General features: G+C 46.0%; 2 protein-coding genes across 8 annotated transcripts in view; one reads left to right on the plus strand and one right to left on the minus strand.

Moving 5' to 3' along the window:
- LOC144368757 (Fc receptor-like protein 3) overlaps positions 1-26920 on the plus strand; it is a 611935-nt gene that overhangs the window by 555246 nt on the left and 29769 nt on the right.
- LOC144368443 (CD48 antigen-like) lies at positions 6665-25900 on the minus strand. 7 transcript variants are annotated; one of them, XM_078027314.1, is made up of 7 exons: positions 25762-25900; positions 25288-25382; positions 13071-13454; positions 11112-11405; positions 9745-9885; positions 8098-8237; positions 6665-7593 (listed from the first exon to the last, which is right to left on the minus strand). In XM_078027314.1, the coding sequence occupies exons 2-7, from the start codon at positions 25355-25357 to the stop codon at positions 7507-7509; spliced, it is 1116 nt and encodes a 371-aa protein (XP_077883440.1). In that variant the 5' UTR covers positions 25358-25382; positions 25762-25900; the 3' UTR covers positions 6665-7506. The 7 variants fall into 7 exon arrangements, with proteins under 7 accessions (XP_077883440.1, XP_077883439.1, XP_077883444.1 ...); XM_078027313.1 differs by having other exon boundaries at positions 25288-25435; positions 25762-25896; XM_078027318.1 differs by adding an exon at positions 18791-18938 and having other exon boundaries at positions 25288-25883.

Below are 26920 nucleotides of genomic sequence, written 5' to 3' on the forward strand. Positions count from 1 at the left end.
AGTGTCCATCTGCTGGTCTTAAAGCCTAAGGTCTGAGACTTCTGAATTTAGCATGCAGAGGGAATGCCTGTCAATAGCCTGTCATGATTAAGTGTGTTTTGCAGCACTTAGAACTAGTCTAGAATTGTTTGCTGTGAATTGATCATGTCTATTGCAGTGCCTAGCATTAAGGATCATCATTTTCTTGATTAAGAACCTATAGAGTGAATTGTATTGAGTAATTTGAGTGAATAAAGCATAGAAAGAGGAAGAAGCGCATGGACATTCTTTATTTCTCCCTTCGACTCCATACTTCGCAATTTTGCCCCCTCGTGATACCAGGTCCTATGAAAAATCCCACTGATCTGAGAACATTCTGGGTTGTTGACACTGCTATACATCAGAGTCTGGCATTGGCCACCCAGGATTTCCCTCTGTGGAGTCACTTTCAGGCTCTGCCTCAGCCAACAGCCTGAGTTGAACACAACCACCATCCTGCCCTGTGCTGCCCTTTGATCCTGTGTCTCTTCCTCCAGTTGTTTCTCTGCAAAAGAAGTTCCAGGCTCTCATTGCTCAGCCCCCTGCAGGAAAACTGGAGTTAGATTCTTACCTCATGACATCAGTGATCTCCAGGAGAACCTGGGGCCAAGATGAGAACCATAGAGTGGAATTTCAAAGTGTGCATTTTAATCATTTTAGACTCAGGTAAACTAGTTGAAACTATGGCAATCTTTCCCATGGGTAAAAAAACACATATTTATTTCCAGATAACACACCTAATAATTGCTTCTGCTTTCATTTCCTGTTGGAGAAGAAAAATCCATCCTCTCTATCTCGCCAAATTCCACATTATACAAAAAAGGAACTGATACCAACACCCCAGCAGCAAAGATTCCTGCTTGGAGGTGTGAACCTGCTGGGAAACTTTAAAAGCCTAAAAATAATCAATAAGGAACAAAAGACAAGAGGTAGGAAATAGTTTTAAAAGCTGGAGCTTGGTGGGTTTTTCAGTCCTGGCAGAAACTGGAAATGCACAACGAAAAAGGCCCAAATTCTTTATTTAAGGGGAAAAACAGCAAGAGATTTCAGTGTGGCAGGCTTCCAGAAGAAAACCAGATAAAGACAGGGCTAGGGAGGTTATGCCCACTTCCAGAGGAGGCTGCATTTGACCCTAGGGCTGTGAGCTAAGGAGGGCTGTCTGCTGAATCTGAGCCATCTGCAACTGGTGGGTGCAGGTCAGGAGTTCTCAGAAAAGCAACCCCCCTGTCTTGTGATGGCTCAAACAAACCCACAATTCATACGTGGCTTCCCACAAGAAAACCGGCACCCTGCCATAGCGTGTGATGGGAGGGACTGGAACACATAAAAACATCAAGAGGCACATCCTGGCCTTGCTATGGGTGAGGATGGGGAATCTGTTCCAGATGCAAAAAAATGATGAAAAGCTCAGAGGAAAAAAAAAATGTGATTGCTTAGGGAGTTCTCCTTCAGCATCTTCATTAATAATTGCTCAAAAACAAAGCTTCATCCTTGGAGCTGTGGCTGGGGCTCAGTGGCAGAGCACTCGCCTAGCATGTGTGAGGCACTGGGTTCAATCCTCAGCACCACATAAGAATAAACAAATAAAATAAAGGCATGCTGTCCATCTACAACTACAAAAATTTTTTTTAAAACAAAGTTTCGTTCTTTCTTCTTTATCTATTAAGATAGTAATGATAGCGGGGCAGGGTGGTGGTGCATGTTGTAATTCCTGTGACTCAGGAGGAAGACAAAATTTGAGGGCATGCTGGGCAACTTAGCAAAACCCTGTCTCCAAATAAAAACGGCTGGAGGTGTGGCTCAGTGGCAGAGCACCCCTGGGTTCAGCCCCCAGTAGTGCTAAAAGAAAAAGTGACAACAAAACAAAATTGCTGTATCTGAGGTGCTTGGCCAGGGACCTGACATGCTGTCAGTACTTAACCCACTGCCCCTGGTCAGGCAGAGGAAGGCGCCCAGGCCAGGGCCAGGGTCTGGATGGGAGTAATGACTGAGACCGGGAACAGCAGTCGGTGACAAGTGCATTTAGTTACCACTAAAGGCAGCAGGAGGAGGAGAAATGGGAACCACAGGAGCCAGCTCTGACCTTCCACACCAGGAACACATCGTCTGCTGTCGGAACAGGAGAGGAACAGGACAGATGTGAATAACTACAACTCAGATAAAAGTTAGGAAGTCGGATCGTAAAGGCATCCCTTTCTTGTGTTCTATTTTTTTTTTTCTCTGTGTTTTGCTGAGAATAAGTTGGGGGAGGTTTGGGAGAAGGTGAGAAATAGCACCATGATGAACATGAGGGTTCTGGAGCCAAACTACCTGGATTTGAATCCTAATTCTGATTCTTCACAGCCCAGTGTAGACTTGAGCAAATACCTTATTCTCTGTCTCCTTTTCTCATAAGTCAACTGGGGATGATAACACCAGTGTCACAGAGTATTCATGAGGACGAAGTGAGTTAAATCACACAGGATGATTAGACCAGTACCTGACACCTGGCAAGTAGTCGATAAATGCTGGCTACTGTTAATTTATACGGTCTTTCAATATGAGCGGTCATGTGTAAAACTGATTGCTGAATGGTTTTAAAGATTGGTTGAGACCAAATATTGAATTTATAACCCCAGAGGTTGATGATTTTGTCAGGCAGCGTGAATGTTATGCAGAGAGGGAAGACTGCAGGGTGCTGAGGCTGTACCTCAGCAGCAGAGCACTCACCTACCATGAGTGAGACCCTGGGCTTGGCCTCCAGCACCGCTCATAATAATTACAAGGATAATAATTTTTTTTCAAAATATACAAAAGAGAGATGGAAGACGCTAGATCAATCCAAGGTGTGTGATTTATGAGGCACGTGAGAACTCCTGAGTAGAGCTCACAGAAGTCACAGAAAGCTGCTACAGTCAAGGTTATAGTTTATTATAACCTTGGAAAGGACACAGATTAAAAGTGAGCCCAGGAAGCACACATCAGGAAGAGCCCAGGGAAGTACCAGAGTTTCCAGTCATCCTCTCGTCATGGGATCAGGTGGGAGAGCATTACCTTCCTGCTCCGGTGTGTGATACAGTGAGTGGGCAGTTTGCCAGTCTGAGTCTTCATGGTCAAAGGTATTATTTGGCCTCCATCATTGTTCTAGTCGCTTTTTCACCTCTGTGACCAAAGACCTGACAAGAATAACTTTAACTCAAAGTCATATCCCCAATAACTCACCTCCTACAGCCACACCCTATGTTCCCACAATTACCACCCTATCATGGGATTAATGCACTGATTAGTTGAAACTCTCATCACCCAATTAGTTGACCTCTGAAATTTCTCACATTGTCACACATGAGCTTTTGGGAGACAACTTGTATCTGAAGCATAACAAACATGTAGGCATGATTAATTACCCACATGGTTGACCTCAGTCTTCAACCACTTGGAGGTCACCTGATGCCACGTGAACCAAAGTCCCCACTCTAAATTATAGTGTTGGTCTTTGGGGCATGGCTAGCTCTCACCCTAAAATAATCTAGTAGGGCCAGCCTCCATCCCAAATTACACTGTTAGACTGTTCAGCCTCCATCCCAAATTACACTGTTAGACTGTTCAGCCTCCATCCCAAATTACACTGTTAGACTCTTCATTCCCATTTGTCTAATCCAATGAACTTCTATTCTTCCCTGGACCCTTTATTGTGTGTCAGCATCCACATATCAGAGACAACATTCAGCCTTTGGTTTTGGGGGATGGCTTTTTCACTTAGCATGACAGTCTCCAGTTCCATCCAAATGTCAGTAAATGCCATGACTTCATTCTTCTTTATGGCTGAGTATTATTCCATTGTGTATATACCACATTTTCTTTATGCATTTATTGTTGAAGAGAACCTAGGTTGGTTCCATAGCTTAGCTATTGTGAATTGAGATGCTATAAACATTAATGTGGCTGTGTCATAGCATGCTGATTTTAAGCCCTCTGGGTATATGCCAAGGAGTGGAATAACTGGGTCAAATGGTGATTCCATTCCAAGTTTTCTGAGGACTCTCCATACTGCTTTCCAGAGTGGTTGCACCAATTTGCAGTCCCACCAGCAATGTATGAGTGTGCCTTTTCCCCCACATCTTTGCCAACATTTATTGTAACTTTTATTCTTGATAATTGTCATTCTGCCTGGAATGAGATAGAATCTCAGTGTAGTTTTAATTTGGATTTTTTTTCAATTAATAGAGATGGTGAACATTTTTTCATACATTTGTTGACCAATCATATTTCTTCTGTAAAGTGCCTGTTCAGTTCCTTTTGCTCATGTATTGATTGGGTTATTTTTGGTTTAGGTGTCAAGTTTTTTGAGTTCTTTATATATGCTGGGAGTGGCAAAGACTTTCTCCCCATTCTGTGGGCTCTCTCTTTGTGTTATTGATTGCTTCCTTTGTTGGGAAGAAGCTTTTTAGTTTGATACCATCCATTTATTGATTCTTGATTTTACTTCTTGCACTTTAACAGTCTTATTGAGGAAGTCAGTTCCTAAGCAGATATGATAGAGAGTTGGGCCTACATTTTCTTCTAATAGGCATAGGGTCTCAGGTTACATTTTTCTAGGAAATTATCTAATTAAGTGTTTGAATGCATTAGCCCAAAAAAGAACAAGCCAGGTGCAGTGGCGCACGCCTTAACTCCAGCAGCTCAGGAGGCTGAGGCAGGAGGATTGCAAGTTCAAAGCCAACCTCAGCAACTTCAAGATTAAGCAGTTCAGTGAGACCCTGTCTCTAAATAAAATTCAAAATAGGGCTGAGATGTGGCTCAGTGGTGGAGTGCCCCTGGGTTCAATCCCTGGTACCAAAGGAAAAAAAAAGAAAGAAAAACGAACAAATTCCAAGTAGAGTCTCATGGTTTTAGAGTGAATTGATTCAGTTCCTTCAAATAATATTAATCATCCAGGAATGGGGGCACACATCTGTAATCCCTGTAGCTCAGAAGGCTAAGACAGGAGGATCACAGGTTCAAGGCCAGCCTCAGCAACTGAGACCTGAAGAAACTAAGTGAGACCCTCTCTCAAAATAAAAATAGACAACACTGGAAATATGGCTCAGTGGTCAATTGCCCCTAGAGACTTAACCTAGTGCTCCCCTTCCCCCACCAAAAAAAAAAAAGGAGAGAGACATTAATGGTGCATCAAGGAGCCTATGTTATTTATCATATTATCACTTTTTATCTCTACTGTCTTTGTCTTCTCTATTGTAAAAAGATGGAATTATTCAGTTATCTTTTATTAATTTCTATACAACTTGCATAATAGTTGGAAAAGAAAGTTAGTGACTCTTTAATATTCACTGAAATTCACTTCATGACCTCCTAGTAGTAGCGCTAGTTAACTTTTCTAAATGTTCCAGGTGCATTTGAAAATAAAATGCAGTGTTAAGTGTTTGGTGTTTTATCTATTAAGTCAATTTACTCCGTTCTATTGTTTTAACACACTTTAAGAAGATTGTTCTGATTTTTGTTATATTTTCCAATTACTGAGATTCAGACTAAAATCTTTCACTGTGTGAATCTGGATCTGTTTTTTCTCCTTGAAATTCTGTCAATTTTGTGTTCTATAAGGCTGTGTTATTTAAAGTAATTTTATAATTTACCAGTATATTAGAATCACTGTATGATCCCTGCTATGATCTCACTATTCACCACAAAATTCATATGTTGAAACTTAACTCCTGAGGTGATGGTATTAGGAGCTGGAGCCAGGGGGAGATGATTAGTCCCAAGGGCAGAACCTTCATAAATGGAATTAGTAAGCTCAGAAAAGCCACACTCCCAGCCCTATTTTGCATTTTATTTAGAGACAGGGTCTCACTGAGTTGCTAACTGCCTTGCTTTTGACGAGGCTGGCTTTGAACTCACGAACCTCCTGCCTCAGCCTCCCAGACCACTGGGATGACAGGTGTGCACCACTGCACTTGGCCAAACTGATAGTTTTGAATACGGTTTTTAATATTATGCTGGACCTCTTGCTAACAAACCTGTTTGACTCTCAGACAAACAGGAGGCTGACCTTATTTCGGGGCCAGCAGGGCTGGAGCAGGCTGAAGGTCCCTAGCAGAGGCTGGAGAGGGCTGTCCTCCTGATAGTTTTTATATCTTGTATCAGATCTTCCCACAGCTTCACCCAGCTGCCCCCAAGGGGAGGGAGGGAACATTACACACCCTGTTAACCAAGTGCCTCCTTCTTGGGCCAAGAGCAGAGCTGAAGCAGTTTCCTTAAGAAGGCAACCCCATTGTGGCTGTGGCTCAGCGGGAGAGTGCTCACCTAGCAAGTGTGAGGGCCTGGGTTCGATTCTCAGCACCACATAAAAATAAAGAAATAAAATAAAGGTATTGCAATTATCTACAACTAAAAAATAAATATTAAAAAATGCAACCCCATTGGGACTGAGGGGATGGGGAGGACAGTAGAGTGAGACAGAGGGTATGACCCTAGAGATACATGTATGATGATGTGACTCTATGCCATGTAGAGCCAGAGGAATGAGAAGTTTGCTCCATTTGTGTGCAGTGTGTCAACATGCATTCCACTGCCATCTATAACTAATTAGAGCAAATTTTTAAAAATAGAAGGGAGACCAGCAGAATAGAAGAAGGGGATCAGGGGGAGGGGGGAGGGAAGGGGAATGAAATTGATTCAATTATGCTGTTTTATTGTTGCCCATATGAGTATATCGTAGCAAGTCTCACTGTCATATAAAATTATAATATGCCATTTAAAAAGGAAAACAAACACAACCCCAGTCTAGGGAGTCCAGAGTCATTCTCAGGAAAAGAGAAAGTTGAGAAGGACCTGAAATAACATGGATTCCTCTTCCCAGTCCACAGGATGATGGGTTTGCAGGAGTTTGAGGCATAAGTCCAGGTAGTACAGGGATCCAGGAAGGCCACTCTGGCTCTGGTGTGTAATGTGCACAAGAAACTCCTCCAACACACACACACACTTAGCTCCAGAGAAACCCTGCACAAGGAAAGGAAGGAAAACCTAGAAAGGAAGTTGGGCTCCCACTCGCCACGCTGCCTCCATCAGCCCCAATTCAGCGGCAGGACCCATCTTCACCCCCTCCACTGGGGCAAGTCAGCACCTCTTCATGGTGCCCACACCTGGACCTGGGGTGGCAGAATGGCAAGAGTGACGCAGCAGAGGTGGCGAGGCTCTGCCAGCTGCAGAGTCGGGCAAGGTTCTCTTTGGGAAGGCTTCTGAAAGGGAGGGTCACAGCAGTGACAGAGGAAGAACCCTGGCTGGGTGGCACGAGAGCTCTGAGCGTCAGGGCAGCTGGGAAGGTGGCAGGAGAAGTGACAGGGCCACATGTGCCCATAGAGGTAGAGATGACCACCAGGTCAGGCTCATGCAGACCAGCAGCATCTCGAGCTGGACTGAAGTCAGAGGAAGTAGGTAGCCGCAGGTGTCAGGTGCAGAGTGCAGGTGTCTCCCTAGTGCTGGGTTCTCCTCCCTCCTCCAAATAAGTCATCTTCAAGGCCCGGCCTGGCCTGGTCTCTGGACCACGCTGTAAACACTGGTGCAGGGCCCCTTTCCTTCCAGATGTTTCTCATCAATATCCTGAGAATACAAGAAAGAGGGTTCTCAGAACAGCTTGAGGACAGAGTGGCCCCAGAGAGACCAGAAGACGATCGACGCCCATTAACATGAATAGTTTAAGCCAGGGATGGGGGAGCACATGTGTGGTCCCAAGACTTGGGAAGCTGAGGCAGGAGGATTGCAGGTTCTAGGCCAGCCTCAGCAAATCAGTGAGACTATGTCCTGAAATAAAAAAAAAAAAACATTAAACCCCTGGGGGATGGGAGGTACTAGGGTGAACCCAGAAGTGCTCTACTGCTGAGCCACAACCCCAGTCCCTCCTTGGCATCTCTTAATCCAATCAAGTCAACAATTCAAATTAACCATGACACCAACCCATAAATTTTCTTAATACTCTCAACATAAAAAGAGATAAAAAGGAAAGAAAAAATACAGTGGAGACAGCACAGCAGATACCTGGCTTTGGGCAGGCAGCCCAGGGCTGGGTGCCATGAGACCTGGCTAGTCATCACTCACAGCTCTCACCTTCCGCTTGCCCTTCAGAGAATCCTGTGCCATCAGCTGTGCATAGACTCCCTCGTCCTTGGCCCTGGGGTCTTCTGGCAATCCCGCATCTGAGTCTTGACAGACTGGAGCTTGATTCTGTGCCAGGGAAACCTCCAACCCTACACACACACACACACACACTTACACTCACACACACTCAGATACACACACTCACACTCACCCACTTCCACTCACACTCACACACTCCAACACACTCTTACACTCACACTTACACACTCACACTCTCACACTCCACACATAGATGCACTCACACTCTCACACATGCTTACACTCACACACTCACACCCACACATGCACTTACACTCATACACACTCACGCACACACTCTCACACATGCTCTTACACACATACTTTTACACACAAACACACACTCATATTCACATACACACACTCACACTCACATACTCACTAACACATAATCATACTTACACTGTCATACAACACTCACTTACACACACTCACTCTCACACTCACTCTCACACTCACACACACACTCATAAACACACACACTCATAAACACACACTCACAAACACACACACTCTCACACATGCACTTACACTCACACACACTCGCACTCACACACTAAAACACACACACTCATACTTACACTATCACTCTCACACACTCACTTTAACACACACTCACTCTCACACATTCACTATCACATGTACACACTGTAATACACACACTCACTGCAACACACACTCACACTAACTTACACACACTGATTGTAACACACACACAATCTAACACACACGCACTCACACACAATCACACTCACACATGCAATTACACTCATACACATACACTCTCACATTCGCTTACACTCACACACTTTAACACACACTAACACACATTGTCATATACACACTCACATTCTCTCACACTCACACACACAAACACACACTAACACACAACTCACACACTAACACACACTCATACTTACACTATAACACTCACACTCACACTCACACAATCACTTAAACTCATACACACTCTTACACGCTCACACTCACACATTCATAATTACACTCTCACACACTCACTTACACTCATATTCACACACACACTCACTCACACACTTACACTCACACTCACTCACTAAAACACACAATCATACTTACACTCTCACACTAACACTCACTCACTTTCACACACAATCACTCTCACATTCACACACATGCACTCTCACTTACATTCACACACGCTCTTACATTCACACATTCACTGGAGCTTGATTCTGTGCCAGGGAAACCTACAACCCTACACACACACACACACACACTTACACTCATACACACTCAAACACACTCTCACACACACTCACACTCTAACACACATGCACTCACACACGCGCTTACACTCACACACACAAAACATACACTCATACTCACTCACACACTCATACACACTAACACATACACATACTCTCATACACACACACACACACTCACACACACAGCCAGGAACCCAAGGCCATCATGGCTACACCCATCATCCCCTCTACAAGGCCACTTCCTGCCATTAAAATGCAGGAGGAAGGAAGTCCAGGATCCAAGGGGAGAGGGGAGACATCTGGACCCAGAAAGGTAAGTGCAACCTGCCTCTCTCCATCTCCATCTCCATCTTCTTCTTCTTCTTCTTCTCTCCTAAGTGCCAAAGGAACAGGAGCCCTCCGACTCCCAGGATGAAAAACCCAGCCAGGAAGGCCCCTATGGCGGCTCTCGAGTGGCCAGCTGTGGGCGCTCATTTCCAGAGTTAAGAAAACAAGAGAGTTAAGAGAGGATACAGCGGGAGAGGAGCTGACACACCCATTGCCAGGGGAGGTGGAGAAAGTGCAGGTGTCAGGAGGGCCTGGGGCAGAAGCCGCAGAGGGAGGGCGTGGCAGGTCCACTCATTCAAGCAGTGGCCCAGGTCCTTCGTGTGCAGGGGAGACGGGGATGAGCAAGGTGGGGTCTGTGCACAAGTCATCACCAGGAAGAGACAGAAGCTCTCAATCACCAGGTGAAGGACCTCACTGCAGTGGAGGATGACCCATGTCCAAGGTCTCCAGTGAGACCCCCAGGGACATGCGCAGTCACCTGTGTGTGTGGAGAGGGGCAGGAGTTTCACAGATACTCAGTGTGGCGGGAGCGACCCACAGGGAAGGGATAGCACAGGAGGCAGGGCTAGGTGGGGAGGCCCAGGAGGCAGCCGTGAGTCCAGGAGGTTTGGTGGGCCATGTTGAACTTCCTCTGAGACTCCAGGGTGGAGGGGGGACATGACCAGGGGTGGGGACTGCACTGACCAGTCAGGCTCCTCCAGCAGCCCCTGGAGGAAGGAGAGGACGGGTGCACACGGGTCCCAGGGATTCCAGGTCAGTGAAACACCTACTGGGCGCAAACTGCCCATAACTGAGCTTGACACCTGGGCTAAGAGGAGAGAAGGCTGTGTCCCCTGCCCTCATGGTGTCCCACTCAGGGTGGACTCAGACCCAGAAAGGGATCTTTCCACTCAGGGGGGATGGCCACGGGCAGCTCCTTAAAGAGGCTGCACCTTCAGAGCCGGCAGTGGCTTCACACGTTAGGGAAGTCAGCAAGCAGCTGTGTCCCTGTGTGGATGAGGCCACCATCAGGACACAGGACCTTCTAAGCCCTACATCCTATGGGGACTAGGTGGAGGTCGACCCCAGAGATGACACAGACAAAGGCCACAATCCAATCTGTCTTTCCAAAGACAACTCAGGACACAGGGCATGGTGACAGGGTGGGACAGGTCCTGGAAGGCTGCCCCTGGCCCAGGGGGAAGGGCCTGGAGGTGAGGGATATTTAAAGACAGTCGTGAGCTGGATGCCACCCCACACTTCTGGATTGGAGTGACCAAGGGAAGGCAGTGCTGTTCATAAACACAGCAGCAAAAAAGCCAGGGACCCTGGGGCTCCAGAGCCACCTGAGCTACTCCCTGTGCCCCTCCCTCCTGCAGCTGCACTCACCTGGGCTACAGAGGTCAACGAGCTGGAAGGTGGCATTTTTCTGGTCCACTGGGTTGCTGAGGACGCAGGTGAGGCTGACATTGGGCTGCCTCAGAGGCAGGCTCAGGGCCAGGGTCCAGGGGTTGGGGGGTCCTGGTGCCCCTCTCTGTTCCCGCTCACTGGGGGGACCCTGGACCTCCCAGGTTACATTCAGGACCTCTACAGCCTCTCGGGCCCCACAATCCAGAGTGACATTGCACCAGCTGGGTGTGATGGACACTGATGTAGTCTGGATCTGGGCAAGGGGCACAGGATCTGAGGAAGGAGGGGACAAAGGAGAGAGCCTCACACATGCCACACATTGTCCTCCAGAGTCTCACTGACCATAGGCCGGAGCCCTAGGAGGAAGCTGGGAGCGCGTTACAAATAAAGCACAATTTCCCCAGAGCTACATGTTGACAAGTGACAGCAGCCACTTTATTAAGCTCATGTGACCTCACTAGATGAAGCAAGTCTAAACTTTTTTCCCATGAGAACATGATGGCTGAATCCCAGTTTTTAGGCACCATTATTTCTAGAAGATAGGGGTCTTCTGGAAGGGGAGGAAGCATGGGACAGAAGAGCTTGTCTGGGGCCAGGGTCCTGTGTCCTGGGTCTTCAGCTGAGACAGTGCCTGGGACTGCACAGCCCCACTGGGCCAGGACACCAGGCCAGCTCTGGGAGGACCCAGAAAGCTCAGGTCAAAACAGGAGACACTGTGGGAGATACCGTGGCTGCAAGAGAGAGCACAGCTCTGCAGGCAGTTAGAACGTGACCCTGAATGTGTGCTCCCGACTGGGGGAGAAGGGGCAGATCCACAGGCCAGTCTGGAAATCACACAGGACCTGCACCTGCAGTCCACTCTCTGCAGAGGGACTGCCCTAGGCAGAGGGACTGTGGGGACCCTAGAGTTGGCAAAACGGATCTCCTGGGATGTGCACCAGCATCACTTCTCCTACCCTATCAAGGCTTGCAGAGCAGGATTTGTGGGGTCTGTGCAAGTGAGGCTGGCCTCTCACTGGCCACTCCCTGCAAGGATTGGGGACGGTCAACTAGATACCTGTGGATTCTACATCTTTATCCTCAGAACCTGGGAATATGCTAAGTTATGAAAAAAAGAACTGAGCTTTAAATAAGTTTATCTGGATAGTCCCAGAGTCCTCACAAGAACCCTTAAATGTGGAAGAAGAGTCAGGCATGGTGGTACACACCCCCCAATCCCAGCAGCTCAGGAGGCTACGACAGGAGGATCTTAAGATCAAAGCCAGCCTCGGCAACCTCATGTTGTCTTAAGCAACTTAGAAGGACTCTGACTCAAAAATATAGGAAATTTTTAAAAGGCTGGGAGTATGAGTCATTGGTTAAGCACCCCAGGGTTCAATTCCTGGTACCAAAAAATAAAAAGGCAGAGTGGAGAAGGGAGGAAAAGAGCAGATATGAGGGATGCAAGAGAGACTCCCCCTCCCTTTCTAGTTGAGGCAGAGGAGGGGACCACAAGTCCAGGGAGGCTGGCAGCTCTGGAGAGTAGGAAAGGCAGGAAAGGATCCCCTCTAGATCCTGCAGAACACAATGCAGCCTGCCCACACTTGGATTTTAGCCCAGTGACAACCATGTCTGACCTCGACCTGCAGCATACACATTTGTGTTGTTTTAAACCACTATTATGCATTGTTAAAAGAGCAAAGGAAAACTAATATACAAAAGCAGTAAATTTAGTCTTATAAAGAGGAGGAAATGTTACTGCAAAAATGGCCAAATTTCCATTTTGTGTCCCAAAACACAGATGTGATTTTTCTCCCTGGTATAAAACCTCAGCTCTACTGTTTGTCATGAATATCTCACGTGTTGGTGCCTGAGGACAATCCTGCAGCATGTGGTCTCAGAGCCTCCCAGACTCAAAGAAGGAGGGCGGCCCTGGGACCAGGTGAGGCTGTCACTTACCATAAACAGTGAGGTTGAAAACTGCTTTAATTTCTCTCCCCGTCTGACACATGATCTGGGCCCAGTACTGCCCACTGTCCTGTGAGGTCAGATTGTTAATCCTCAGGGATGACATACTGGGCATCTGGACCCTCTGCTTGTACTTGTCCTGGAGACTGAACCACAGTGGATCTTCCTTCCCATTCTGGAGTCTCAGCATGAATGTGGAGTTTGAATCAGAGGCGAAGCCCCAGGTGATCTCCTCTATCTTGGGATCCTCTGGCTCCTGGATCACGTGCAACAAGACTGAACCTCCCCGGATTGCCTTCAGATAAGTGTGGGTTCTAAAACCTTTAATCCCAGAACCATGAGCTCCAGAACTCTTGGCTAAAGTGCTGCAGGCACCTAGGGCATTGGGAAAGAGAACATGGATATTTCCTCAAGGAGAACAAGTGACACAGACATTTTCTTCTTAACCAGTTCACCCAGCACCTTCCTTGACCCAGGGAGGCAGCCTTGTCCAGTGAATTGGAACCAATTCTGGGTCAGGTTCTGGTTCGGCTGAAGTCATTTCTGAGTGGTTTACTTCCCTGGACTAACCTTCATTTCCTTATCTGTCTTGACATGGTGACATGAACTAAATGAGACTGTGAATTGAAAGCGCCTAGCTCACTGTCTGGTACATGATGAGTGTGTAAGTGTAGGAGGTGGCTCCTCAAATGCCACCCAAGGGTCCCTCTCTGGTGTTCACACCTATGTGTAACCCTCTCCTGCAAAGAGTGTGCACCTAGCAAAAATGATGGGATGTCACTTAATACAACCATTTTCAACCAGAGCACGGGTTCCTCCTGGCTCACTCCTGCTCCCTGTCCTCGGCCTCTCTCCTGCTCACTCTGGTGAGGCCAGCGGCCATACTGACAGCTGCCCCGTGGAGACACCCACGTGGCAAGGTCCTGAGGGCAGCCCCTGGCCAATAGCTAGTGAGGAACTGAGCTTCCAGGCAGCCGCCACAGGGAACTGCATCCTGTCCACAGTCCCACTGTGATGAGCTCCAAGCAGAAGCTTCCCAGGGGAACCTCGAGATGGTGGCACCCCAGAAAACACCTGGATCTGTTTCTGCAAGACCCTGGGCCAGAAGACCCCGCTGTCGAGCAGTGCTGACCCCAGACCCATGAGGGAGAACTCGTGATGTCGATTTTGGGCAACCAGTCATGGGGCAGCAGGTTGCCCCACAGATTAAAACATTCCTGAAGGTGCGTCCCCTTCCCCTTCTTCTAGAAAGTGAGTCACTCAACATAGTGTTGGTCGTGCTGTGGAATCGGTTATAAATCTCTGGGACGTGGGACAGGGAAATTCACGTCTCATTCGTAGGACATTGAGAAACAGTGAGGGCGGGGTTCCGCATGAGTGTGGCTCCACCACCTTAAAGCTGAGCTGAGTCCACCGCATCCTCTCAGCCTCCTAAGGTCCCACACAGGGAAAGGGGACAGAGTCACACCTGGTTTTTCCCTGCAGCAGCACAAGGGTGACCAATGTATTTCATGATTTGAGACCAGATGATGATGGAAATGTGGAGGAGCAAGTGGAGCAATTGGTGAACACACGTTCGAGCCACCAAGAGAGAACTTTCTTGGGCAGCCCCTGGAGTCCCTGTCAGTGTTCCTTAGTGGCTGTCCCCTGCACGGCCCTGGACAGCGGCCTCCATGAGCCCTTCCTCTCCCATCAGGCACAGCCCCAGGGAACCTGGGGACCCTCTCTTCTTCCTGGAGAGCAGGTAGGTTTAACCTCCAGGGGAAAGCGCAGCCCAACCATCTTGTCCTGGAGGACGGACACTTCCTCCTTTCAGAAGCCCAGGCTCCACGGGGTGTGCCACACCCCAGACACACCCCAAAATTGCAGATTTCTCCTTGTGTCACGGCTCTCACTTGTGAGTATCTGTAACATGCCCCAGTGTACAAACGCCACATTTCCTTTTCCCAAGGAACCATCCATTCTCGGGCACTTGGGCTGCTCCCACATCTTAGCTGTTGGGAACAGCGTCTCAGTGAACACGCCAGCTTCAATGTTTGGCCCAGAAGTGGGGAGCTGGATAATATAGGAGTTTTGGTTTTAGTTTTGGAGGACCTTCCATTTCTTCAAAATAGCGACACTAATTTACATTCCCACCAACAGAGTCTGAGGGTTCACTTTCTGCCTATCTTTGCCAGTGCTTATGAACATCCATCATCAGAATAACAGCCATGGGAACAATGTGACTGATCTCTCCCTGTTTAAAATTCTCATTTCCCTGATGATCAGAGATGTTGGCTATTCATTTTTTATAGATCCATTGGCTATTCATTTCTCTTCTTTGAGAAGGATCTGTTCAAAACTTTAAATCAAGTCACCTGTTTCCTTCTATCGAGTTACTTAGTTCCTTACCCATTAGGGCTATTGGCCCCATATCAGACGTGTGCTTGGCAGATATTGTCTCCCAAGACATGGGCTGTCTCTTCACTCTGTGGTTTCCCTTGCTGTGCAGAAGGTTTATAATTTGATGCAATTCGGTCAATTTTTGCTTTTGGTGTCTGTGCTTGGGAGTCCTCGTCAAGACATCGCCACCCAAGCTCATGGAAGTTTTCCTTTATGCTTTCTTCTAGAGGTGTTAGAGCTGCAAACCTTATGATTAAGGCTTTTATCCATTTTGAGTTATTTTTTTCTCTTTTTAAAATTTTTTTATTCTAATATGTAATATATATGACAGCAGAATGCAATTCAATTTACATTACACATATAGAGCACAATTTTTCATGTCTCTGGTTGTACACAAAGTAGAGTCACACCATTCGCGTCTTCATCCATGTTCTTAGGGTAATGATGTCCATCTCATTCCACCATCTTTCCTACCCCCATGTCCCCTCCCTCCCCTGTGCCCTGTCTAAAGTTCCTCTATTCCTCCCATCTTCCCATAAGCATTTACTGAAGACACTGTCCTTTCCCCGTTGTGTATTCTTAGCACATTTGTCAAACATCACATCAACTGACTGTTAAACACTGGGTTTATTTATGGGAATTTCTTCTTTTTCCATTGGTCAATGTGTCTGTTTTTATGCCAGTACTCTGCTGTTTTGATTACAATAACATTGTATTTTCAAATCAGGGAGTGAGATTCAGTTTTATTCTTTTTGCTGTTGCTATTTGGGGTCTTTTCTGATTCCATACAAATTTTTTGGAGAATTTTTTTTTCTGTGAAAAATCTTACTGGAATTTTGTAAGAATTCCATTAAATCTATTACAGTTTAATTTTAACCAGGGGCCAAAATGTTATTTCATGAAGTCAAAGGTGTCAGAAGTTTTTTTTAGTACTTATTGGTTTCATATCTTGCTTAAAAGGATAGCCCTCCCTTCAAAAGTATGTTTCTCATTTTTTCTAGTTTTCTTCAAGTTATTTTTGTGGTTTCAATATTTATGGTTAGGTTTCAATCAACCAAAATTAAGTTTGGTTTCAGCTGGGTCCCACAGCTGGGTGGTACAAAAGGGTGGTTACAAGGTTGGACTTCACCTCAGTGAAGTCAGAGTTAGTCTAGGTCCCCCATCTTCTGGCTGTGTGAACTTGAACAGTTACTGAACCTCTCTGGCTTCAGTTTTGTAATCTATGAAATGAGAGTGATGGTGCTTACTTCAGTGAATTCTTCTTTGGATTTAAGCAGAAAGAGCTTTGGGCACAGTATTCAATAACTGTGCTGTTCCCATTCGCTGCTGTTGTTACCATGATAGGCATTACTGGCCCAGAACCCCCGGGGTCAGAACCACACATTCCCAGTTCCAGGCTGCTGTCCCTTCCTCCCATTCAGCTGCCCCTCTTGGGGGTCTCCTTCTGAGTACAGGGATGGGGTGCAGGAGTCACACACACATCCTGTGGCTTCAATCTCCTTGGTGCCTGTAGGTGTCAAGGTCCAGCCAGGGCTTTCCTGTTTATAAAAGTCGAGTTTAAAAGGAAATTTACTATGATGCAGGCACCATTACCAATCCCCACAGGACCCCTGTACATCCAGGAGTGGGGGTGGGAAGGTGGAGGGAAGGACTTGTTATCCCAGGCTTAAATGCAGATTATAAACGCTGGTTGCCCATCTTCCCCTTCTTGAGTTGCTCTATAATACAAAAGTATCATATGTTACATTGTAAACAAGTATCCAAGTTGTGGAGTTTTCAAATGAAAGCAAATTGTGCCTCATCCCAAGGTAAGCACTGGAAATGACATGTGCCCAGAGACACTCCAGCCCTGTGAGCCTGGGCATCTATTCATAAATGCCTCTCAACCTTCCCAGTGGTCTGGAGAGGTGACATTCATTCTCCCTATGAATGGTTTGTGACATCCTATGGTCCCCTCTTTAATTAATAAGCAAAATACAAGTATCCTTTAGCACTGTGGTCATCCAGCCTAATCAGAGTTTAACACATTTAAATATGTAATTCTGGGTGTGAAAATGGGCCTTACACCACAACTTCCCTGTTTCTAAAAACTGTTTGCAAGTTGTTTTTTCAGGATGCAGCTGCAGACCTAGAGAGCTGAGAGAAACCAAAAGTCTCCAAGGACGAGAAGCTGAGGAACCAGAAGAGGGTCTGTGGCCCTGGGTTAGAAGCCAGGGTGCAGCCACAGCTGCAGGAGGGAGCATGGGATCAGAGAGACCAGGGCACTTACAAAGTACCCAGAGGTTCCACCAGGCCCAGTGCACCTGGTGTGGACCATGCCACCAAGACTCCCGACACCAGCCAGCTGGCCTTCTGTTTCTCATCCCTGCCTTAAGTCCCTTCCTGCTCCCTGGGGAGACAGAAGTGAGTGAGCCTCCTCTCTCCTTGTCAGGGGAGTGACTGTGAAGTTCTTTCTTCTTGCAAAACCTGGAGCAGTGTTGGTTTCTCTGGGCATGGACAGCAGGTGCTTGCTGGGTGTCAGTACAGTGGTGCTCAGTACATTTAAGTGCCCTATTTAATGCAGTGCCCAGAGAAACAGCCCACTATCCCATGGGGAAACAGCGCAATGGGGTGCTCTGACAGCCTGTATTTCAGACCATCCTCAGGGATTTGATGAGGTCATTGTGGTCACCACAGTGTCTGTGTCCCCCTGCCAGCATTGTAAGAGGGTCCTTCAGGGAAGCTAGTGTTTTGTGCTGAACAGGAACCTCAAGGTCTGGCAGAGGCTTTGATCAGCTGGTCTAAAGGGCACAGCTGGAGCATGGCCTCCTGGGCAAGGTTTGCAGACCACATCTGCACAGGGTGTGAGGAGGGAGAGTCCTTGGGCAGGAGATCTGAGGACACCAGCCCTGAGGTCCCCCTCAGGAGCAGAGGCAGAGAAGACCAGGTCAGGGGAGGAGCTGAGGAGCAGGATTCCTTCCCTCCCTTGGGGGCTGAAGAAATGACCACAGGGACAGCTCAGGGTGTCCTCTCTTAAGGAGCCCTAAACAGGCTCCCCAGCTGTGACTCCCTGTCAGGTGACAGGATAGGACAGGTCAGGACAAGAAAGACAGAGCAGAGGCCTTGCAGTGGCCACAGAAAGCCCTGTGTGAGTGGAAGCCCTGGGTCACCCTGGAGGGGCTTCAGAGGTGAGCTGTCGAGACCCTCCTGTTAGAGAGCAGGGGGTCCCCAGGGTAGTAGACTCATCCTGGCAACACAGGGCACAGCCAGTCCTGGAGCCCAGGATGCTGCCCATCAGCTCTCCCCGTCTCCCTGCCCACTAGGAGCTCTGCCCCTCCCTGAGCTGTTACCTGGTCCCTCCAGGGCCTGAGCAGCTGCTGGAGTCTCATCCTCCAACTACCCCCCTGCAGGGACAGTGTCCTCTTGGGGTGGCCGAGCACAGCTGAGACTTCTGGCTCACCCAGGGTTGGACAGCCAGCCTGGCCAGACTCCCACTTCCTAGAAGAGGGAACCACAATACAGAGGAGGGTCAGCCTCAGCCTGTGGGAGGATCTGCCCCCAAGGCCCAATGGTGGGTGACATCAGCAAGACAGAGAAGGGAGGCAGAGAGGGGAGGCAGCAGGAGCTCTCTGACCTACAGAAGATGCTCATCCTAAACAAGGAAAAGAGCAGCCATGGAGCACATGCACTTGCCAGGTAGAGTGTGAACTTCATACTACAAAATTAAAAATGCAACCGTGGGCATAGAACATGGTTCCTCTGTGTGTCATATCGTCATGTCCCTATCACCTCCTTCTCACGCAAACAGCAGTTCCCTGTCAGCTGATGCATGAAGCCCTAAGTACCTTCCTTGATGACCTCTCCACTGTCTCTGTGTCTATCTCTGGGGTCCACAGTGGCCCAGGCCCTTCTCCAGCTCCCTGCCTGTAGACAGTGCATTCAGTAAATGCTGTCGGAGTCCCCACAAGTCCAGAACCACACCCTCTGCAGTCACCAGTGTCTCTGGAAAATTCCAGTGTGAAACTAGCTGTCCTCAGGTTCCCTCCTTCCCTTCCACACTTCCCCATCCACCACATGTGGGAAAGGACTTGTGATTTAATAGGGGAAGTTCACCACCACCCTCACCATCACTGCTTCACCTCCATCTCTGCCCCCAAGCAAGGCTGAGACAACAGGGGACAACACAGAAACCAAAGAAAAATGCAACTGTGGAACTCCAGGCTTCCAGAAAGGACGCAGAGCAATTTAGGGCTTACGCTCCTTCCACCAAGAGCCTCTTACAAAGCTCCTCTGCAAGCAGGTTTGTCCCATTCAGGTCCAGGGAGGGCAGGCCTATGGGCAGCCACTTCAACCTTCCCAGTTCCTGTGTGGCCTTGAGCGAGTCACTGTCTCCCTCTGGATTCAGAGTGCGAATCCCCCTCCTTCCCTCCCTCTTCCTTGCTTTCCTTCTTATCTTTCTTCCTCCCTGTTCTTTTTTCTTTCCCTCTGTAATTTTCCAACCCCAGAGCCTACTGAAGGAAACACTAGACCATTTAACATACTTCTTACTTACACAGCATTGTGAAAAGGGGAAAGTCTACACTTTGCTGTTCACAAAAGTTGTCCATTTAAAAAAAAATTAAAAGTTGTCCATTCATAAATACCACACACTAATTGATGTGCCACTGGATGCCAAACAGTTGCCCATTTAAAATGGGGTCCTAGCCCCTTACAGTTGCAAAGTTCATTGTTCACTGAATGTCCTATTCCACAAGTGCTCTCTAATCCATTAAATTGCATATAATTCCTTGCAAGTTCACTTAGTAGCTGGTTTATTTGTTTGTTTGTTTTTTAACTATAATGCTAAAAGCTTTCATCAAGTTATCCAAAACAACTGAAATCAGAGTATTATAGCAATATACGAATTTCAGTGTCTATAAATAGTACACTTCAATTAGCCAAGGTAGGAAACCAGCCAAGGTGTCCATCAACAGACCAACAAATTTAAAAAGTGTGACAAATACATGGTTTTACTCAGCCATAAAAAGTAAAATGAAGTTATTTGCAGGTAAATGAAAGGAACTAGAGAACATCATGCTAAGTGAAATAAGCCAGATTCAGAAAGTCAAGGGTTGAATATTTTCTCTCCCACGAAGAAGTTCGAGAGGAAAAAAAATTTTTTTAATGGAGTATTTCATAAGAGTAGAAGAAAAATGCTAGAGGAAAGGTCAGGGCCAAGGGGAGGGAGGATAGAAGTAAAGAAGAATAGTGTGGGAGCTGCCACAGCTCCTGGTCCTTGAGTGACCAGAGTGTGGAGATGTGGCCAGCCAGCCACGAGCTGTGTGTGACCTGTGGGCCCCGAGCACACAAGGTGGACTGGACCCACGTTGCCCCTCTGTTTGGGCGGGCCTCGCTCTGGTCTTTTCTTAGCTCACTCTGCCATGATCCCCACACAGCTCATAGATGGCCATGGCCACCCTAGATGCTGGCCACCCTCTGACAGCAGACATCATGAAGCTACACTCAGCCCCTGAAACCTGACCCCTTGCCTCATTTGAATGGCTTCTCCTCAATAAAAGGCTTCAGCACAGGAGCCCTCTCTGTCTTTCCAAAGGTCCCTAAATTCAAAGAAGCCATCCCAGGACCCAGAGAAAAAGGTATTTCTTTGTCTCTGTGGGTTATTTCACGCAGCCCAGTTCACCTGGAGTGACCCTGAGTGTTGAGTCATGGAACTTGACAATCGGTGGCCTGTAAGGTGACTACAGGGTGATTTTTAGAAATTTAGTGGGTTTGGAATTTCTCTCCAGAAGTTAAGCGTGCTTAGGAAGTCAGAGTACTGTGGGCTGAATTGTAGAAAGTAAGTGAAGTAGAAAGAAGGAAAATCTGTGACGTTAAACTTTTTTTAATATTTGGGAATATTATGTCTTTAGAAGAAAACCTTATTTTTGTAATTCTAGAGACCCTAAATAAATGTAAAAATTATTAAGATGATTAATGGGATATGTTAGGTTCGGTCCTCTCCCATGGGAAAAGCACTCTTATGGACTTTTTTGGATTGTTTTTTGTGAATCTTTATATTTTGAAATATTAGATAAAGATTTTTTGGGTTTATTTACTAAAAGTCTGTGCTTGGAGAGTAAGAAAGAGGACAAAAAGATTTTGTGATGAGATTTGATACAAGGATTCTTTACCTGTAGAGAGGAGAATTTTATTTTTCTATTATTTTTGTGAATACTCAGTGTGTACTGAACCTCTTTGCTACATTCTTGTCCTATCAGATCAGAATGTCTGTAACACAGCCCCTGTGCCCTATGGGGTCTGTAACTGGACCCACCTCCAGCAGTGCCTTTAACCCTTAAACAAACTGGCCTGGGTGCCAAACGCAGACTGCCTCAAGATCTGATAGTAACACGGGCGTCTGCCATTAAAACTCACTTCTAAAGTGCCACCTGCTGCAAGGGAAAATACAAAAGATAGGAGAACACACGCTGCAGCAAGCACTATTAGGAAAAACTGCAGAGCTATATAACAAGTATAAGAAATACTTATGCTTCTTTATATTTTGCTTCTAATTTTGAAGGTTATGAGGATGCATTTGCTTGTTGCAGAAACAAAGCCGGTAATGTTCCTGTGGTGACCAAAAAATCCTTATTCTTTTCAATTCTAGCTATGAATTTTAAAAAATGAATAAATACAATATACACAAGGATCTTATTTTAGCTACATCACGTGAAATCAAATAAGAGTGCACTCCTAGTTAAGAATAAATCGAAATGGATCCAAAATTAAGAACCACATGGTTACATAAATTTTATATAATTATAAGTTATGCCCTTATTCATGTTATATATTTTTCTAGATATTTGAATAACCTATAGTTAATCCATAAAATAATTAACATATATGTCTAATTTTTTAATTAATATATATTTATCTAGTTTTTCTTCAATAGAAAACACATAATTTATATATTTCTATTACATGCATTTATCTGATACTCTGCTTTTTAGTTACAGATATTTGAAATAAATGTATTTTTCTATAAATTTGCTTTCAAGAGGTAAAACAACCATCGAGTAATCTCTAACTCTCAAATTATTGTATAAACTTTATAAAATAATAAACAAATATAATTCTGTCTACAGAAACATCCACGGACTTTAACTATACTTTCATTGAGATATTTCTTATCAAGGTACAATAATTTGTTTATATTCTAAGGTTTTCAAAAATTATTCCAAAGTATAACCAGGAAAAATTCTAAGAGGAAAAGAAAAATGCTTCAACAGAGAGGAAACCCACATTGGAGGTCCTCAGAAGAAAACAGAAATCATCTTTGGGTAAAAGAAGGACTTTATATTCTAGATTTTAATGATAAAAGTATTTTACTATGTAGGAAAATCTTCATATGATTATTTAGACAGGTGATGTATATACTGGACTGACTATAAAAATTTTAGCTGATTAATTCAAGGGTATTTAAGGCTATTTCCCTGATTTTACTATACTGATGTGAGCTGAGATTTTTTCCATATTTTGACATGATAAAGACCTATTAAAATATTGTTTATTTCCTTAAAGGAAGGTCTTTATTTCCCAATGATTCTTACTGTTTAAGGCAAAGATTAATTTTAGTGAATAAATTCACATTCTTAATTAAACACTAAATATATTAAACTGCTGACTTAGATCTCAATTTTGACAATTCTCCCTGGAGACTGAATTTGATGATTCAAAGACACTGCTGATTCTTGCATTTAACTTTTGTTTGGATTGTTGTGAGATTTGAGAGAACATTTTGTTAGGACTGACGTTCTCCAAATTAAGGTCGTACATGGGTTTTGAACATGGAAGTTGCAAAACTTGTTGGAAATTCATTGGTATTATGTAAGTTCTCTGACTGGACCTATTATCCATTAAAAATATGGTAAGATTTATATATTACTCCCCACAGAGGGAAGTAACTTTAATCATATTTTCTAAAAGGACAATTTTACACCTATTTAAAGGATAACATTCTGAGATATTATGACACCTTCTCTCAAGAAGAGATTGAGGGCTCCTTATAATTTAAACTAATTATATTATGATTTATACCAACCTTTTAAATAAAGAAAAGAGGGGAAACAGGACCCCACAGACACATATTAGATCTTACCAAATATTTTTAAATTTTTTCTTAATTGAAATATTGAGAGCTTTACTGTTACTGCACATGATTCAGTACATTAAATCAGATTTCCAAAGATAGAGTTGAAACCTGATATCATGAAAATGACTGAAAAACCTGACACAGGAAGTAAATCTCCCATCTGCAGAGTTTACAACCATGCAGCTCCACGAGTGTGTCAGGTAAGTAAAAGACATGAGCAAACTTCTGTGGACTCATTTCTCAGGTCCATTTTTAACGTGCATTGCAGGGGACTGGAAAGTCCATCAATGAACCTTGATTAACTGTACTGACTATAATGGTCAGTAAGGCCTACATGTTGATCCTATGGTAAACAGGCTGTCTGGGAGTATCTTTTGAGAAAAAGACCACATATAAGAAACTTAAACCAGCCAATCATGCTGGTCCTTAGAAATGAAGACTATATTGACCTATCTGGACAATTGTCACAAAGATTAATAAAATAGATTTTTCCTATACAGGCCAGTTACCTAATAAAATATCCACCAATGTATTGTTGCCCTAACCATTCTACAGTAGAAATTGACACCTTTCCTAAGAGGATAGATTATGCAAATGTCTTGGCAGTGCAACATAAGGTGTCTAGAGATATTGGGTATATTTTAGACTGGCTCCCAGAGTTGACAAGCATGATTGTGCAAGGATTCCATAACCTCTGGCATATTTTCCTGCGCAATTTTACCTGCTCCTGAAACCTGTGTTACCCTCCATTGTTTCCTTCCACCTATTCAGTGTAAACATAGCCACGTGGTACATAGACAGCCTCAGTTTAACAGGCAGCTTGTCCTTTTGGTTGTTGTTTAAATATTTGTTTTTGCTTTTTTTTTTTTTTTAGTTGTAGGTGGACACAATAACCTCTATTTTATTTTCATGTGGTGCTGAGGATCAAACCCGGTGACTCACACATGCTAGGCAAGTGCTTTACCACTGAGCCTCAGCCCCAGCCTCAGCTTGTCCTTTTATAAAATAAGGACTTCACGGTGCTTGGTTCTCTCGGTCTTGCTGAGGAGGATCCATGCATCTCCCTCATGGAAACTGGACATTCTTCCCAGAACACTGGGGCACTGTTTCCTGAGCCTCCATGACATCCCATGCACGGGAGCCCCAGATACTGCTCAGTTTGCTCAATCTTTCCTCAATTGATGGCACCTCCTGTTTTTCCAGGGTTTTCCAGGAACAGTGATGAGATAAGCAAGGTTCCATCTGAGGTCTCCTGGCCGGAGGCATTTCAGGGTGGGGGGTAGGAGTGCAGACCAGAGGAGCTTCCTCCAGCTCAGACACCAGGGTTCCAGTAGGGCCCTCCACAGAAGAGCTGCAGAGGCCCTGAGGACCCTGGGGGCCCAGGAACAGGCTCTTGGACTGTCTCCATCGCCCTCCCCAGGCAGCTCCAGCCCCTCCCTGCTGCTGCAGCCCAGGTGGCCTCAGCTCCCTGGCTATGGTCCCTCATGCAGCCAGGGCTGCCCAAGCCCAGGGTCCCAGTTCGTCACCACAAAAAGGCCATTTTGCTCTTTCCGTTCATCCTGGGCTCTGCCCACACTGCACTGGTGAATTATAACAGTGCGGCTTTCTCTTTTTGTTTCCCAAAGGCATCAGAGCCTAACAGCTTCCCAGGACTGAAGGGTCCCAGGTGTCCCAGCACCCCAACTGCCCTCCCTTCCAGGAAACCCAGCTACTCACAGAGAAAGATAATGCCTCCCAGGAGCCTGGTGGTCCAGCAGAGGTGGGGGTCCTGTGAGCTGTGTCCCATCCTGGCTGCCTGCCGGCCTCTTCAGCTGGGGAGGAAACATCCAAAAGGGGAACCAGCAAGAGGAGGAGCTTCCCTGCTCTGAGGGCAGAGCCACAGGCCAGTGTTAGGAAGCCCACCAGAGATCACAAAATCAACTTCACTCGCTCTAAGAAATTGCAGAATAACTGTAGGAACGACCAGAGCCTGGATGGACATCTGGTCTCTGACATCTGTTGGCAAGCCCCTCCTACAGGCAGAGCCAGCTTGTCTCAGGCAAACACTCCTGCCCACACCCACTGGGTGAACAGCTCTGCCCAGGCAGCCCTGATCCCCAGTGCCAGCCTGTGGCCAGCACAAAAGTCTCCCTCTTACAAGCAAGCCTGAGCTAAGCCCTCCTGAGTTCCATGGCTTTCCTCGGCACTTACCCCATTCTATAGCTCATTTATTTTCTGATATTCCAAGAACTTCAACTGTCAATTGCCTACGGGAGTAACTGAGGTCAAAAAAACACCAAACTGTACTGGAGAGTGGTAACCACCAAATCTTTGCACTCAGCTTTGAGGGTGGTGAGCCTCACATTGAGCTCTTAATGGTGCTCAGGAAAAGACAAGCCCTTCCCTCTGTTGTGCAGGCCTCTGAACTGTTTAGATTGTGGGGTGGGGGCAGGGTTAGGGGGGCCGGATCCTAAAGAGGAAGCAGGATAATGGCTGGAAACTAAGGGCACAAAGGTCAGTCAATAGATATTCCAGCTGACAGGTGCCAGGGACTTTTCAGAACACCACATCTCACATTTTCAATGTGACAGCCATCCTACCCTAAGGTATGAAGTGGTATATAAAAACACAGAGAGCCCCTGGTTCAATCCCCAGCACCACACAACAAAAAGCAACAACAAAGGAGCCTGCACAACAGTGTGTTTGCCACCAAGAGCCAAATAGAAGAGAAACAACGATCAGGCTCATGGAGAGCTGATGAACCAGCCTACTTCCATGTTAAGATTGGGAGCCATCTCATCACAAAGTCACGAAAGTTCATTTCTGTTTTACTGTAAAATACCAAGATTTCTATTTGGCCTGACCATAATTGGATGTTTTAAACAGTTGCTTGGGATTCCTGCCCTTGCTTTGAACTTCCCCATGCCTGGCTCTCCTTGACCAGATGTCAACCCTCCCTGAATCCCAGCTGCCCCTCGTTAACTTTGATGTTAGACTGAGTCTGCTCCCCACCTTGAGATGTTAAACATAGATCCTAAACCTGCTGTCAGCCCTTGTATTTCACTTACCAGAACCCTAAGTTCCCAAGCCATCCCCCATTTTTGATAACTGTTTCTGTGTGTTCTAAGGACTTCCCTGTAGTCACACCAGCTGCTTGCTGTCTTCTGGCCCTGTTTTTCTGAGGGAGGCAGCCCCAGGCCATGCTTGCTTTTATTTGGTTGAAATAGGAGTTGGTGGTTTTTCTTTGCATCGTGGTTCAACACGCTGGGGGAGAATAAGAGATACAAGAGATAATCCTGAATGGACACCCAGGAATTGATAGAAACTATAGGGAAGGCTCTGGACTTCTCCGGGACAAGACAGAAGGTCA

Source organism: Ictidomys tridecemlineatus, chromosome 11 (assembly GCF_052094955.1).
Source record: "Ictidomys tridecemlineatus isolate mIctTri1 chromosome 11, mIctTri1.hap1, whole genome shotgun sequence".
In the NCBI taxonomy this organism is placed as follows: Eukaryota; Metazoa; Chordata; class Mammalia; order Rodentia; family Sciuridae; genus Ictidomys; species Ictidomys tridecemlineatus.